Source organism: Motacilla alba, chromosome 3 (genome assembly GCF_015832195.1).
Source record: "Motacilla alba alba isolate MOTALB_02 chromosome 3, Motacilla_alba_V1.0_pri, whole genome shotgun sequence".
Lineage (NCBI taxonomy): Eukaryota > Metazoa > Chordata > Aves > Passeriformes > Motacillidae > Motacilla > Motacilla alba.
The window spans coordinates 65,978,669-65,996,541 of NC_052018.1; the positions used below are offsets into that span (position 1 = coordinate 65,978,669).

At 34.1% G+C, this 17,873-nt stretch overlaps 1 protein-coding gene across 1 annotated transcript in view; it reads left to right on the forward strand.

The window, feature by feature from the left end:
• ADGB (androglobin) overlaps window positions 1-17,873 on the forward strand; it is a 98,588-nt gene that overhangs the window by 45,476 nt on the left and 35,239 nt on the right. The window contains exons 14-21 of the mRNA XM_038133783.1: window positions 3,765-3,810; window positions 5,402-5,567; window positions 7,457-7,520; window positions 9,139-9,241; window positions 10,339-10,471; window positions 11,948-12,062; window positions 13,461-13,628; window positions 15,624-15,762. Of these exons, the coding sequence (XP_037989711.1) occupies window positions 3,765-3,810; window positions 5,402-5,567; window positions 7,457-7,520; window positions 9,139-9,241; window positions 10,339-10,471; window positions 11,948-12,062; window positions 13,461-13,628; window positions 15,624-15,762 (934 nt within the window). The remainder of the gene's footprint in view (window positions 1-3,764; window positions 3,811-5,401; window positions 5,568-7,456; window positions 7,521-9,138; window positions 9,242-10,338; window positions 10,472-11,947; window positions 12,063-13,460; window positions 13,629-15,623; window positions 15,763-17,873) is intronic.

Below are 17,873 nucleotides of genomic sequence, written 5' to 3' on the forward strand. Positions count from 1 at the left end.
GAGAAGAGGGATTTGGACATTTGTGGTATAGTGACACTTTGATGGGCCCATAATTATCTACTTGCACATACATATTGTGCAGCTTCAACAGTAGAGACTGAGTAAAAGAGGTGCTAAATTTGTAATCCAGTATTTTTAAGCTATTTCTATATCTCAGTTTGTGTACAGGTTTGCAGATGTTTGTTCTTTTGTAACATTTCCTTTTTTAAAAACCCACCTCTGTTACCTCCTCTCACATTAAAGGTAAAATGAGAACTGATATTCCATTTAGTGAACACAGTGACTGAGGAATAAAAAAAAAGACTCTCCAAATGACTGTAGATGCAAAACCCTTTGATGATATAACTCTCAGGTCAACATCAAACCTTGAAATTTAATACAGGTTTAAATCTTAAGAAATATTTTTGGTCATCTTTGTCATTTTGAAGGAATCAAAATGGATCTTTTTATCTCAAAAGAGTGTACCTAAAACTTTATTCCTTCACCAGCACTTATAGTCAGAGAGCTTATTTTTTTAAGAAGACCTGTTTTTCACAGAATAATTGGTGTGTTAAGTTTTGCCATGCATAATTTGTACAATAGAAAAGGCAACTGTTTTTATAAGAATATCAGATAAATTTTTAAATTTATTATTTGGTAGATTTGAATAGAATAAAAATATAGCTAATGTTAGGAGGCTGAAAAATATGAATTGAAACATTGACTATGACAAGATAGCTATAAATTTATGACCTACCATTACTTTTTAAAAATATGCATTAATGATTGTGAAATTTAAGAGATGATAAATTAGATTTTTAAGTCATCTACAGAATTTTCATTCAGATTTGCCATTCATTGAAGGAAGAACAATAATTATTTCTCCCAGAATCTTAACTGTGTGCATCATTCCATGTTCACAGCTGGATCTAAGTATTTTCTGATTTATTTCTTTATAAGATACTGTGGCAGCAGAGCTGACTTTTCAGGCAACGTGTGTTCATTAAGGAGGAAAAATGACTTTATTTTCTATTTCTGTGCCCATGTCTTAGGCACAGTACATGAAGCAATAGTATAAAAGAATGAGAACTTTCTTGACATTCCAGTTGTCTCCAAGTCAGTGAAGATTAGGTAGATGAACACATCCTGTACCATTGAAAAAGCAGGCAGCTTTTGACTATGTTATGTTTGTGCTCAAAAAAACTGAGTAAATGAGCCTATGGGAGTCTCTGCACAGCTGTGGTTAGACTGGTTTCACAGCTCAGACTGCATGAAGTTACTAAGCATCCAGATTTTCCAGGACACATTCTCCTTCCTTACTGGAAATTCTGTTGATGCAGTTTTTGAGGATTTTCTGAATCTCTCCAGGTTTTCCTGCTGCCAACTGTTAGTACTGACAAAGTAGCTCTATATTAAGCTACCTCATATCCATACTAGAAGTGTGGATCATGTGTACTGTCCATGAGCAGTATTTTGGGCAGAAAGTCCTAGACTTGTTGTACAGGTGTTGCAGTCTCCAAGGCTTATACAGTAGATCTCATACCTTTTATACTTTGGACATGCCCAGGATTTCTGAGAAGAAACTCAATAAATTGTGCAGCCGACATGTATCTGTTTGGTAATTCCTGTGACTCCCACAAGAAATTTGGCAACATTGGAATATTGAAAGCTGTAGGCTCATATGGAGAAATATGACAGCTCTGTACATGTATACTTCTGAAGTCACAGTTTAAAGGAAGAGATAGTCCATGTGATTTTTCAGACTCATATGCTGAGACATGACTCTCAATGGGACAAGTGATCACAGCTTGACTTGTTCTGAACAGTTGTGTGTACAGAATTCTGCAAACAGGAGCTGAAGTACATGGATATTTGCAAGATATGTACTTTTCAGCTCATAGAAAAACAATAAATTAATCTTAAAAATAACTGTAAAATGCAATATATTTCCATTACTAAATTCTTAACCCAAGTGTAAACAATTTCAGCAGTGTCTTAATTTTTCTCTTAATTGCTCTTAATTTTAGATCTGTCCCCAGCTTTGATTCATGAACATCAAAAAAAAAAACCAAAAGCCCATAACAGACTTGGAATAGAATTTCAGATTTGTTCTTTGCAAAAATGGGACTTCCAAATTCCCATAATAAATAATATTACAGTTAAATTATGTGTATTAAATTATTTTCCACACAGTTTTTGGGATAGTGACTCTTAAATCAGTAGTTTATTTGCTCACTCTTTCCTTTGTTAATTAAGAGAATATCAAACACCTACAATTTTGCCAGAGGTGAGATTCCTGACCATGTTCCCATGTCCCGAGCCCATAGAAATTCTATAAAATGCTGCAGGAAGACTTTTACTGGAGCCAGAAATTAAAGTAGGAAGCCATTAGGTTTTTCTCTAAGGAAGCATTCACAAGTCCCTTCACATAGTGTATGCAGGGTAGTCTGTAATAGGAGGGTTGAGGCAGACCTGGATTTCCAGCACAATCACCTTGTGCAAGATTTAGGTACTGTTGTGACCTGACATCAAGTCTAACACAGACTGTCCAAATTATGTCAGTGTGCCCCTCAAAATATATTTCTTGATTGTACTGAAAAAGCATAAAAGCTCCAAGTCAGCACAGCTCCCACAGCTCCTCTTTGAAATGCAGAACAGAAAATCACTGTGTGTGTCCAGCTGCTGGCCAGGTCAATGCTACTAGCTTTAGCATCAGCACCTTTAGCACATGTGAAGATATATGAGGGTATATATGAGGAGTTTGGGTGGGGAGAAGGGTGACAAATCTAGGTAAACGGAGACCTGGGATGAAAAGAAGCTTGCAAGTTTGTTTCTAATAGCCTTTTTAGGCTTTAGTATTTGTCTTTGCAAAGGCAAAGCTAGTCCAGCTAAGCCACTAATAGTATCACATTCAAATGGGAAGGAAACTGGAAACTGTGCAATTTCTTTCTCCTGCCCAACCTCAAAAAAGAAAAAAAAAAGAGGTGGAAGTGACTCAGTGTATGTCACATTGCAAACAAGAGGGCAGTACGACTGAAGGGTGACTAGGCATGAGTTTTTAAATCCAAGATTTTAATCTCTCAAAAGCTAGGACCCTGTCTTTGTAAATTTAATGAGTGGGCTTTCTGGAAGACTGGCTAACTTCATTTGAACTTCAAGTATCCACAGCTGTGTTGCCTTCACATTAGTTCAGCAATTCTAGCTTGGAGCTGGGGTTGACCTGGATAAAGTTGTTTGCCAAAACCATTAAAAAAGAGGCTACTTTTTATTTATACAGTGATAGAAAACAAAAGATGCTATTGTAATCAAGGATGCTGTTGCTAATTACAGATGTGTACTGTAACTTGCGCAGCAAGAAGTGCTTGTTGGAAAAGGAGTCCTCTATATATTTTTCAAGAATGGAAACAGAAAAAAATTGAATTGGTTGTAGAATATGAATATTAGTTCTTAGAATAAAACTTTATTGTCAAAACTCAGTAATATCAAAGAACATTGTTTTAATAGTGAAGTGGTAAATGAAATAGCTTTTATCTCACATTGCAGATGACATGTACTTCTCTAGAAAAACATCAATCTGTCTGTTGCTGATATGTATGTAGGTATTATGATGAAATTTGCTAATTTTATTTTTCATTTAAAAAAATGAAAGCCCAAACCCATGATAATAAGTTACCAGGTTGCTTCTCTGTCTCTGGAAGGACTGCCCCAAAATCAGATATTTTCTTTAACAAAATAATGCAAGATTATAATCAACTCATTACTTTTTTTTTTTTTTCACTGTATAGGAGACCATTCCCTTGTTGCAACAAAATGCTGAGGTACTCAGTAAAGGTAAGTGTGTGTAAAGTTATAGTCAGAGTTTTACCATTCCCATGTTGTTTGGTGTCAGTGTTAATCCTCTTGTACATATATCAGCAGTCTTACTTATTTATGGGTGTTGGTTTTACAGGAAAAGATTTCAAAGAAATGGCAATAGTATATATAATTACGTAAAATCTTCAGTTCGGTATTCAAAAAAATTCAAACACTTCTCATAAGTCACTCTCCAGGAAAATATGGTGGGTTTTGTACAGACAGCTCTATTTTAAGAACTGTGAATTATAGTATTTTCCTTTTTTTTTCCCTGAAAAATGGCAAAAACAAGAACCAAAAACCAGCTTTTATTTTAATGTGTGTTCCTTTGAAAGGTGTTTTACATCACTATTAGAAGAGTATTCAAAATTTTTTCAAAACAAATACCACATTTTTTAAATTACTTTGAATGTTTGAAGGATTTGGTCAGAAAAATAAGAGGCTATTAAAAATAAGAGCACTATAGTTGTTTTACTAGAAGACTAACACCCATGCTAACTTTAATTGACAAGAGTGTCTAGCTTTTTCAGCTTTCAGGTACTTTTTCCATAGTGGAAGGAAAGGAAAAGGCTTTTGGTGCCTTTTCTTATATTGCATTTCTTTCAGTTCTTGAAAAATAGGAGCAAACTAATTTAGAGCCACACATTAGCTCTGTGTGTATTGGTGATAATAAAATATTACAAAGCACATTTAAATATAAATCATGTATGTTTCTAATAGCTTTCTCATTTGTTATACCTTATGTTTGAATATTACGTCATCTTTTTTCCTCAGCAAGCATTCTAAATTTATAGCTGTTCAGTTCTTCTATTCTCAGTTGTTGAGCTATCTCAAAACTTCTTTTTGGGCCAGGTCAAACATTTTCAGTAACTACTTTTATGAATCTCAGAGAAAAGATGTAGAGAAAGTTACATTACAACACAAAAATTTATTGAGTGGTTGCAAAATCTGACTATATACGTCCGTGTTTATATTTTGGTACGAATCTGACCTTAATTCTGATTTTCTGATGTGACTTAGTTCAAATCTGTTTGTGTTTAGAAATAGTTAGACTGATTTGTGTGAGTAGCATCACAGGGGTACTAAGTACCAGAGGCAGGGCTAGGCCTTTGCGTCCTCCAAATTTCTCTGGATTTTTTTCTGTGGGTTGTAAAATAATGCTTCATTAGCCTCTCGCTGATTAGAAGCTTTGGACAAGGGGATGTATTTTTCTTTATGTAGATGAATTTAGGTTTGCAGAAATCATATGTATGTATATACATCTATATGTATACCTAATAAGCTGATATTGAAGGTTCTAGGGCACAGTTCAATATGTGGTAGCTTATTGAGGCAGACTGCTAAAGCAGTTGCAGATGCAAGCCCTAAATTTCTGTATCGAGTTGCTTCAGTTACCATTTGAGTTCTTTAGGTTCGTGGGATAGCTTTTAGTTTTAAACTGTATGCATAATAACTGATGTATGGATAATTTCTTGCAATTTTAGGATAATTTATAAGAATGATTGCATACTACTACTTTAAATTGCATATTGTCACTGTGTTGGCTCTGTGTGTCTTTTTATCTTTGCAGAAGAACATGACAATATCAGTTTAGATACAAAACAAACCTCAGAAAGAGCTGATATGGATATGAAGAGCCAGACAGGGACTAAATCAAAGGATGAAACAGCATCAGAAAAGATTTCAGTTTCCAAGGAAACCTGGATTACCTTTGAAGATTTCTGTGTTTGTTTCCAGTAAGGAATAGAGGGTTTGGGTTTTATTCCATACAATATACTGCATAACAATGGTAAAATTCAAAAAATGGCTATATAGAAATTGCGTCTTTGTAACAGGTATTCTTTGTATAGCTGTCCTGCCTTTCAGGGTGGCTTCAAGGCTACGCCTCGGAGCAGACATACTTTCCCTGTTGACAGTGGGTATGTGGCTGTAGCCCTGCTCTGTGCCTTGGGTGGATCCTCCAGAATACATTGGAGAACACAACCGGCAGCTCCATAAAGCAGCTGTCAGACTGCAGCTGGGGTGGAAGATTGTAGGTCATGGAGTGTTGTGGCCATTAGGTGCTTTTAGCACCCATGAGGCACTGGGCAGGCACAGGCTGCATCAAGACAACACAAGTCTAAAAAAAGTAAAAAAAAAGGTTTTTGAAACCTATTGCCATCTGCAGAGCTTTGCATAATCAACTAGATGTTTTGTCTCATTTTCAATATAATTCCAAGGCATTTATACCTCTGAAAACATAAAAAAGGTGGTGTACTTGTAGCATCATATCTTCAGCTTCTGTCTTTCAGATTTAAGGAGCCTGGTACAATAGATATCCTTTAGAGAATATAAAATTGCTGAGGGAAGTCATTTTGTCACAGAAATTTCACCCAGTTCTTTTCTTGTTTGAATGTGCTTCATTTCTTTATGAAGCTTCTATTTTCACAAATAAGTGGTTAAATTCTACTCACTCTCTGAAGGAAAATGTATAACATGTATAACTTTTATATACCAGCCAGTAGTAAAGGAACTTTAGGAATAAAAAATCATAGATCATTTTAGGCCTTGTTAAGATTTCCATGCTACTTTTAAGTAGTCCTAGGTCCAGGAAGATAGGACATTCAGAGAAAAAAGGCATCACAAGCAATTTAATTTCCTTTAAAAGTGTTGGTCACTTACGGAGAATGTGAACTATGAACTTTCTACTTTATTAGCCAAATGTTAAAGTACCGTTGACCTTTTGTAGACCAATACTAATATTAATTAAGGCAAAAAGCATTTGTCAGTTTCTTATCTCTAAATGACTGAGAGTTTATTTTTACAGTCCACTGATAAAGTAGCTGTTAATAGAGCATCTTCATTGACCTTTGAAGAATTTATCCCTCAGAAGAAATTAGGCGCCAAATATTTTGATTGTACATGTTTGTTCAGTTGAAAGCTTTTCCTTCTCTCTCATGCCTACCTTGCAGATAGATTGAAAATAAGAAGAATGTTCATAGTCCATATGAACTTTGAGAAGTGAGGAATATTTCAGTTATTGTAGAAATTGATATGCCAGCAGTAGATCAGGATTCCTCTGAAGTTTCTGAGTAACCACAGCATTGGTTTGGATCTGATTCCATCCTCAATTAAAACCGAAGCCATTTATGACTCCCTTGGTGAAATCAAAATCAGAAAAAATTGTAATCAGGAACTATATAGCTTTCTGAAGGTCTGCAAAGAGCACAGGACTGAAAAAAAATTAATAAAATATATAAACCAGTCCATCTTTCAGCTATACATTGTATAAAGCTTCATTACAGTAATTTTTATGTGGGTATGGAAGTTTTAGAGTAATATTAGCATGTTACCATTTACAGGTTGAAAATAAACTAATTAGTGGGCTGACCTCCAATGGAAAAATGTAGAAATGCAGCAAATATATGAATTAATTTCAGCTGCTTTCTCTGAGAATAATTTTATTCACCTGTATTATACTCAAAAATGTTGAACCATTTTTGAGAAATAGCTGTGAGTCTGACTTGTGAAAGTAAAATTAATGTCTTGTGCTATGAAATAGGCATTTACCTAAACGACGTAATTTCTGCTGATTATTTTCTTGCAGTCATATATATCTTATATTTCAATTTTGTATTCTTCTTAGGAGGCTGTATCTTTTCCACAAGCCACATACATATGCTTATAATTATCAGAAGACATGTTTTAAGGTAAATGACTGTATTGTGCTTCTTTTTTTCAAAATCTTACATAATTAGATAATACATATAATCCTAAAGGATATTGGTAGAGCATATAGAACTGCTATTACTGAAAAATAATAATGCATTAAGATTACTGTAGTCAATACAAATGTATGTTTGCAAGCAAATATTTGGCACTATATATATGTGTTTAAGAAAAGGAAAAATGCTGTGGAATGCTACTGTACAATAACAAAAAATGGCTTATGTAAATAAAAATGATAGTGAATCGGATCTAAAACCACTCTTTATTTTGATTTAAAACTACCTTTTAGCAATTTGGTGTCTAAATTGAATTTAATGATGATCCAGCTACAGAATCTGCTCTTCAATTATCCTTTATCTTCCCCTGTTACCTAAAACCCAAACTGTGAGTTTAGCATAATACTCCATTTTCTCTGTAAATGCTAAGTCCTTTTGCTATTTACAGCACCCTGCTGAGGGCCTTAGAAATACTCTCTAGTTACATTTGAATAATGGAATTTCTGTAAACCTGCCATTAGTTCATATTATCAGAAGGTTATTCAGCATGCTTGAATATCCTGTCCCAGCTCCTATTTTATACTGTATCTGAAGTGTAATTGTAGGGTACTGAAATGTAAACTCCAGGCGTGAAGTTCATGTAAAATCCTGTTCTGCAAAGGTTAACTACATGGATTAATGCTCCATAATTGCAGTACACCTGCAATTTCCCACCTCTCTGTAATCACATCACAAGAAATTTTCCTAGTGACTGCACGATATACTTTCGTAAGCCATAATCAGCATTAAGACTGGGTAAGCCTGTGTGCTCTTGTGCCAAAAAAAACCCTAACCCTTTGCTGCAAAACCATTTTGATTTCCAATATTGGAGGAGATGATATGTTTACAGTATTAGGTAAATTTTGTATCATGCTTATAAAAGAACACATTCATATTACGATAGAAAGATAAATATACAAAAACAATGGATTTATATAACTCTGGAATATCCAGGAAGACCTGTACTGTAATAGTTCTGAAGAAAGAAGCTCATTCACCATTAGATTTTGAAGAATTACTAGGAACAATAGAACCATTCTATAGTTTCTAATATTGGCATAGGAATAATGTATTAAAGTTAAGAGAGAAAGATGTTGTCCTTATAGAGATTTGTAGGAGAAAAGCCCCTTCGTAAGGGAGGATCACTCATATCTACAAATTCAAAGAGTACATATTTCTTTTAAGCTTTCTGTAATTAATTAGAATCAGAAAGTTGCAGCAAACCCCAAAATTTTTGGTCTTCTGCTAATTGTTGTTTGGCAAGTAAAAGTACTTAATTTAGGTACACATGACAGTAAAATATAAAAGTAGATATATTCGCATACAAAAAACTTAAAAACTTCTGTTTCCTTTTATCTCTTAAGTGAACACTATTTACATGCAGCATGAGGCTCTGGGCTTAAATGGCATGTCTGAAATTTGGAAGAAGTAGTGACAATTAATTGCTTACTTCCCATACCATAGCTAAGGTCACCATATCCAAAATCATAGTCCTACTTTCTATGAGGCCGGTTGGACAGCATTCAGTGCAAGTGAATGAACAAATCTCCCTTTTTCTATACAGTCTTCTGATGAGGATATCTTCTATTATTTACTTGTGGACAGTCTGATGCCTATTGAAATCCTGGTTAGCTTTTCTGCATTAGTGCACTGGTATGCTACTGAAGGTAAGGCCAACACACAGAAGAACATGTCAGTGTTGTGTTTTCCCATTCTTGAATATGTTTGTGCTGTTGTGTTTGTCTGTTGTGTTCTTGGGTACAGCTTGAGAGTTTAGCAATAGTTTGAAATAGTGAAATTGGTTTTAAGGAATACACTAATATTCAAGCAATGCTTCATCATTATTTCATATAGATGATGAGCATTTTCATGAAAGAAACCCTCCCTTTTCTGTTTATTATGTTTTGCTGGAAGCTTTTCATCTGCATATTTCTGGAATGGATTTCCTTGTGTTTCTTTTCTACAAATTCCAGTCTTGTGAGCTACTTTATGCCTTAGCTGATCATAATGCAGCAAAAACAGCAATATAACAAAAATATTTTCTGAAATTGTTTTTAAACTGGTACACCATAAGCTCTCAAGTACCTTTAAGTTGTCTTTTTCAAAACCTAACAACTTGAATGATTTAAATAATTATTCCTTGTATTTCATGAAAAACACAGAATGGAATTCAGGAGAGTGATAGCATTTTATGGTAGTTGGCTTAGGTTAATCAGATATTTAAACACTTGATTTGGATGTAATTTAGTGATCTAGAGTGGAGTAGAGAGAACTAAATGAATGCTCAAAAAAACCAAACTGACCATTCTGTTTAAATAATTAAACTGTAAGCTATAAATGTAAATAAATATATATTTTTATTGCTATATACTTAATTTTCATGTGGACAGAAAGGATTTGTTTGGACTTTTACAACTGCCCTAAGTGACTTGGAAGATGTCTGATGTGATACCCTAAGTTTTTAATAAATACCTAATTTATTTCTTTAACACCATCTAGCCTCTGTCCTATGTAGCCTCTCAAGGCATCAGATGTCAACATCTTAGTAACACATTTTCTAGCAAATAGTACAAAATAGCCATGCTTTGTACCACCAATGCATTTTAAGTGACTGGTTTTTTCTGTGTTAGCAAAACCTAAATGAATATTTTAATGATTGTGAAGTAGCTACAGGTTCTGCACAGGTGTGTCTGAATGTTATTCACCCTCCCCATATTATATGGGTTGTTATTTGTTTTGTTTTTGTTTTGTTTTCTTAACCTAGGTACTAAACAAGACTGTTCAACAGGTGTGCTGAGGGTTGAATATTTCTCTTGGAAATCTATGGCTCCTGGAGAACTTGTGTTAAAAATGCATACATCTGCAACCAAAGCTACTGTGGTAAATCTTCCTGTTGGGTATGTATGAAGCTTCATCTCTGTCCTGACTCTTTGGTTAAGGCTTGAAATGATTGTTTACACAGTAACCCAGTAAGAGTTTATTTCTTAAAATGTAAGTTTTGGGAGTATCAGACTGGTTGATAGCTAGGATTTGGTAAGACTGCCAAATTACTGTGAATCTACCAACACTTTTATAACAATTCTGAGTTCTTTACTCTTACTTAGGACCATTTAACGAGAAAAATCACACTGACTTGCTTAAAAATATATTTAAATTCCTACAAATTCCTACTTAAAAGTGTTTCTAACTAGAATAATTTGAAATGTTCCCTGAAGTATCAAGAAAAATGTAAGAATTAGCATTCTTAGTGGAACTGTAAAAGCATGATGCTACCCTAGGAGGCTTCAATACTTTTCTTGAAAAAGGATTTAAGAAACATGACAGGAGAAATTATTCATGAAGTCATGCATATCTCACTTTCCATTCACATATTGCTTAATATGATTTTTTCTTTTTGCGTGTAACTCTAAATATTCAGTGTGGGGCATTGGCTGATTGTTTAAATAAAGAAATAGATAAAAAACAAGAGCCCTTGATATGTTATTTTCTGAAAACCCGTCCAGGAAACCAGGAAAATCACATCTTCATATCCTGTCATAAGCATAATATTCCTGCCTGATTAACTGAGGCTTTCTACTTCCCCAAAAAGAGAAAATAATCAGTTAAAATTCAAAGAGATGAAACAAAATGTATTTAAAAAAAAATAAGTAAGATGTCAAATAAATAGGCATAGAAAGAAAATACCACAACTCCAACATACTGAAATTAAGTCAAAGATCTTTAATAGTGCTCTTTATTTGTTTTGATTCAGGCTAAAACTGGAATAGTTATTATTATGTTTATAGAGTACATTCACATCTAGTTCTGGATTCACATGTATTTTCTCAGTGTAGTTTCTAAAAGCTGTATCTCTGTGTACTGTAGGGAGGCCAAAAATGTGTATCTTTTTGCACCTGTAAATTTCAAAGGTAACAGAGGTACCATCAGCTCAAATTTATAAGCTTCCAACGTTTGATTCTCTTTACTCCAGTCAGAGATAAGAGTCAGATTTAATTTACAAAAGGTGTGGGAGACAAATGGGCTTATTGACCACTCCCTATTTCATTCCAAAAGAGAAGTCAGCTGGTAAGCTTGGAAGGCATTATCTTCCCACTGTCTGTTAGTGGCTAAGGAGCCTTTAAATTTCAGTCCAAAGAAGATGTAATTAAAAACTACCAGTGTGTCTGGGGGGCATGAACTCTTCTTTCTTACTCTCACAGCTGAATCTCTGGTTAACACGTTGAAGCTGTGGCCTGGAGAAGCTTCTTCACCTAAATGCAATTCTGACAATGATACTACCAAATGTGTGGAAGGAGAAGCTTAAGAACTGTTGAAATTAAAACAAAACAAACAAAAAAAAAAGTTGTTTGTTTGGGTTTTTTTCTTGATTTTAGGCGACACATCCTGCTCTTCACAGTTACTTGTCCCATAGGGCACCACATTCAACTGTGTAGCATGGTGCCATGTGTCTTTGGAGAAGAGGATGCTGTGTTTCCAGCTCTTCAGAAGGTGTGCATAGTGACTAATCAAACACTGTGGTAACAGTTTTTCTGACTACTAATTAAAGTGAAGTAGTATTGGATTTCCATTTAGAGTTATTATATTCAATGGTATAGTATTAATTTTAATATGAAATTGGTAAGGGCATAAAAGATATGTGTTTTACAGCACAACAGGTACTGGATGCATGGTGCAAAAATTATATAAATATGTAAGTTAAAATTGGGTAGTATTGTGGTTTACATAGAAGTGCAACATAAAATGTGAAAAATGCTTTTGTTGAAATATATATGTCAGGGTAGGGTATAACTCACTCTTTGAGGCATGTCATAAAATATATATAAATATTAATTAATACTTAAAAATACCTGCCTATTTAAATAAAACCTCACATCAGTGAAGTATGTTTGGTCCCATGAGATCGCATATTACTCACCAGGTCTGAAAGCAGCTTTTATATGTAAAATGAGCAATTTAATCAAACAACTTTTCATAGCTGAGATAAGAGGCCCAGGGGAGAAATTACTACAGCTTTTGTTCTTCATTGTCCATAATTCAGACACCACTGTTATCCTTATTTCAAGGTTTCTCTAGCAAGCAGTAGGCCCAAATATTTGTTGAAGTCCCTGAGGGGAGGGAATGTATTTTGTAAAGAACATTTGTGCAAAAACATTTTAAAAGGTGAGTGTAACAGTAAATTTACTAAGCAATGTAGATTCTAGGTCCTAATAATAGAGCACTAAAACAGCTTGTGCAAATTAATCATATTTATTGTGGTAAAGAAGTTGAAATATAAGAAGTTGCATCATTAAAAATATCTTGTGGCTGTACTATCCCCTTGCCTTCAATTTTTGGATGAAAAGGTATTTCTCATTGAGAAAATAAAGCAGAATTTTAACCTTGGGTTTTTCTTGCACTTCTTTTTGAAGCAACGTCTTTGCAGGCTGTCATTTGCAGGAAAGCATCCACGTTCTTGCACAGAAATCCTGATGAAGATGGTTGATGCTTTAGGCAGCATGTATTTGATCATTGCTTTCAGCAGGATACTAACACTAATTTGTCCTTGCATAACAGAAGATGCTGAGCACTTCAGCTGACACTGTTATCACTGCAGTAGAAAGTCTCTACATGGATCTTATTTTTGATTAAATTTCCTAGGACTAATGATATAGGAGAAATAAAACAATGAATAAGATATACCTTATGGTGCCTGTTATTTATTTCACTGGCTAAAATCAGTGACAAGCTGATATGCTTTTAAATATCAGAGACATAATTGATTTTTTCCAAAAGTTTTGTACTTCATCACAGAAAAAACGTTTGTATTCTGTCATGGCCCAGAAAGAAGACCAAAGAAAATCTTAAAGCAATCTTTCTGACAATGGTTGGTTTATTCTCTTTCCTCAGGAGAGCTCTCGATTTATAGAACAGGCTACAGCTATCCTGAGAGCTGTTGGAAATGTGATAAATAATTACAGCAGTAAGGATGAGCTTCCTAAGGCCTTGAAGGAATTGGAAGTATCTTATTGTCCCCCTGGCCTCCATGATACTAAAATAGCTGAAGAAAACATCAAGGTGAGCAAATAATTTGAACGAGCACGTATCTAAAAGTTACAGAAGCTGGATAACTGCTTCATGTTGTCATTATCCTCTTCAAAACAATGCCTGTGCACTTACGAAGGACCACCTGTATGCTGTGAATGTGGCATTCATTATAAAGTGTAAGCCCAAATGATATAACTTGCAACTGTATGATAATTATCTTCTTTTAAGAAGAGAAATTTCAATGTGCACAGAGTACCACATTCTAAATTGAGTCTATTTTTGTTGATCTAGTTTAGCATACTTTGGGGCAGAAAGCATGAGCTGTATTTATATTAAAACTTCATTTTGAATTTGAAAGATACTACCTGAAATGCAGAAAAGTCTAATGGTTGCTTTCTGAGCCTAATGTTGATGGAACAGAAAACATTATTACAGCTTATATTTCTGAAGGCAGTAATGAGTTCTTTCGTTCACAGTATTCCAAGTTGGTTTTCTCTGTTTCTTGAAACTACAGCATTCTTATTCAACTTTTCTACTCTCTATGTAAAATGAATTAAAGACACATGATGAAAACATTAAACTTTTCTGTAGATCTCTATGCTTTGGCTTTCCAATATTATGTTATAGCTTTCCAATGTTATAAAAGATTGCAACAAAACATTTTTATAGAAGATACACTAGTTTTTATGTGTATGCAAATGTTGATCGTATTGCTATAACTTGATTTTTATAAAGTCAGTATTTTATATATTCCAGATTCGTTTATTTTTATCAAAGTACTAGAATGCTCATGCAGTTTAGACTGTTTATGCGTAGTTTAGAAGACTGAATAGAAAAAAAGGGTTTAATATTTTTTATAATCACTGCTATTAAAAATTAGAACACTGGCACTTTTATATATAGGCTGAACACCAGCTCAAATTCAGCAAAATAACAGAATTAATAAAGAATTATTACAGGTGCACCACTCATGAAAGAGGTAATTTACATGCCAAGTCTATCAGGAAAAAAAATTGCTTTGAATTCGGGAATGGCATAAAAAAATTTTAAATGCAGATGCTCATGTGAAATATGTGCAAAACTTTGAGACCTTAAGAAAAATTCAGTAGTCATAAACACACATATCCCTTAATTTCTCCTCCTCTAAGACCAATGTATAGCTGAAAAAAAAAGACAGAAATTAGATAAATGAAAGGCATTGAGCTGACAGTGATTCAAGGATGAAAATGTGGAAATTATCCATCTTTAATACAAACAGTGAAAAATTGTTCTGAATACAAGAAAGGATCTACTGTATTCTTTCTTTCCTAGTTTTACAAATTTAAAAATAAAGGACATGTTTATTAGTATTAAAATACATAAAATATATTTCCATAAAGCAGAAAAATCTGAAACTAAGGGCAATGAAACAGAAAAAATCTTGTCTTTTCCAGTAAGTTGTTATTATGTTCTTAAACTCAGATTATGAAACAAGTTCTGTGAAACACACTCCAAAATTCCCATCTACTAGGAGTGGAGGAGGAAAAGACTGGATTTCTGATCTTTAAAGAGAATCAATATGTCAAAGCATAAAAATAGAGCCAAATCTTTCCATGCTGTGGCACTTCCTAATCCCGAAAGCATTCCCATTAAGTTACTTGTCTCTATTCTGAAACCTCGAGTTTAGAACTCTTATTGTCATTATAGCAATTATAATATGTTCTTCTGTCCTCTGGTATGAGGCCACCAACCCCTCACGTGTAAACTAGGATGTTTCTGGGTGATAAACACACTGTAGAATAATTCCTATTTTCTTGTTTTTCTAAGCCAGGCAGGAAACAGGTTTTCTCTCTGTTGTTGTCTTGAAGCATTATAGTCCTACAGTTGGGATTCATTTTCAGATACAGTATTTGTTAGAGGAAGTTAAAGATTTCATTTTTACATGGTAAGAGAAGAGGGAAACAGTTTTTGAAACAATAATGAGAAGCAATATAAATCTTTATATATGCATCAATCTTTGAATGCTTTTCCTCTTTCTGATTTTAGGTTTTCAATAATGCATTTTGGTATTTGATTGAATATGTATCTGACAAGAAGGATCTTTACAGATACAAATTTGCCTTCAGGTCCTTTACTTTGGATTTTGAAGATACTGATATTTCTGGGGATGACACTGTGTTTTCAGGTAATGTATTGATATTGCTAATCACTTCAAATATATCTGCCCATTCTTATTTTCAGGGAAGCCAACTCTTCTCTGTTCTTGTTTTTTCTTACTTAAGTAGGCACGATTAATTTTTAAGCCTGAGACTTTAACTGTTGACAGGACATCTGAGGCTCATTTCAGAATAGAAATTATCCTTTCCTTTGTTCCAGAAAGTCTGCTTACCCTTTTTTAATTTATAAAACTGCCCTTGGTCTTCTTTGATTTGCATTTGTCAGTGTTAATAAACATTAGCAAACATCTGCATTTTTTACCTGCTGTACTGCACCTCATCACTTTTGTTCAATTTATCAGCTGAAAAGACCTTAAATGCCTATATTGTACACAAAATGAGAATGAAGGAAGACTCAAGTTAGTACCCTCATTGGAAGTTCAGCTATTTCTTAGTGTTGGGTTGAGAGGTTTCTGTTTGTTTTTTGAGGGGGGGAAGGGTATTTAAATTTTTGTTGTCTTGCTCGCTTGCTCACTTGCTTGCTTGTTTTTTAAGCTTGTTATTTGGGAAATGACTGTGTTTGCCTGGCTAATTGGCTGGCTAGTCATATCCATGAAGTGTGGAACTGGCTACAGCACCAACTGCCTCTTCTCCAGCCTGTGGTCAGGGAGTGTTGTGTACCTGAACATACTCTGAGAGAAGCCATTGGAAGGCCAACATATTTATTACAAGCAGGGATAATTCTCTTCCCACTGTTTCTTTGCTTCATTTTTTATGCAGGCTGGAGTTTTACACAGAATTACATTTGCCTGGCAACCAAATATATGGCTCTTTTCCATTTTAGTTCTTATTTTTCAGTCTCTATAACTTTTTAATCTATTAATGTTAGCATCTAGTTTACCAATAAAAGCCATGTACATGGTTTCATGTCACAACAGAAAAATAATTTATTATGATTGGTGGGAAGAGACACAATCACCATTTGAAGGCTTTTTATGGGTACTTAGCTTTTTCTTTGTCTATTGTGAACTTACAGAATAAAGTGTTTCTACTTGATCAAACAAAATGATAATGATACTAACTTCCTTTTGATTTGTCAGTTTATTCTGGAAAAATAGTATAAAAAACATAATTGAAATTTACACAAATATCTTTACTGACACAATGTTGTAATACTTTTGTAAATACATTTGAGAAAGCACCTATAAGCATGAATACTTGTCTCTCTTTACTGGGAGCTTTCCTCTGAATCTCCTCTCTTCTGAAAGTTATTCTTCCCGTGAGACATCAGGTATTTTTTAGAGAATTGCATCCCATGACAAGAGTATGTTGCAAGGGTCAGCATATTGGCATTTATCAAACCACTTAAAGTAAACAACACCTGTCACATTTTTTAAAGATTACTGTGCTACCGATTTCTGCATTCCAAAAAAAAAAAAAAACCTTAAACACTTGTCAGCATTAAAAGACATTTTTAAAATAGATTTGAATAATTAGCACAGTTGACAGGTTGTAGCAAAGATCTCATATAAATTACTAAAGTATGAGATCCACTGTGACAGAATATTTTTTAGGAGTTGGGCAGTGAATCAAAAAAGTGGAATAAATGTAAGGAGAAAGAAAGTTCTGTTTCAGTTTTATTTCTTCCAGTGACCAGTATGTCCTTTTGAATTATTTGCTTTTCTAAAATTAAACTACAAGAGATCCCTATTGGACTGTAAAGGTAATTGTTTCCTTTTGGTTTTATTGATATTGGACATTTTTTGACCTTTATTGATATTTTCCCTTGCTTAATAAAGGTTGCTTTGGAGTAAATGCATGCTTTTGTTCAGGTTCCATCCAGAAACCTAAAGAAATAAAGCATAAACCAAGTGAACTGTCAGGGAAAAAGAGGTAGATAACAGGAAATACCAGTTGAAAACTACATTGTAGAAAGGCCTAGAAGGATTGGCATCACTGAATGGCCTGCCCCCACATCAGCTCTGCTGCATTTTCTGTTGCATTAGTTGCTCAAATCCTGTCAAGACCTGAGGTTGTAACCTTTTGGAACCTAACGGACATCAGTGTAAACTACCATAACAGATGAATGAAATATTTTTGTCATCTGGGTCTGCAAGTATATCAGGTCAAATCTGAGCTT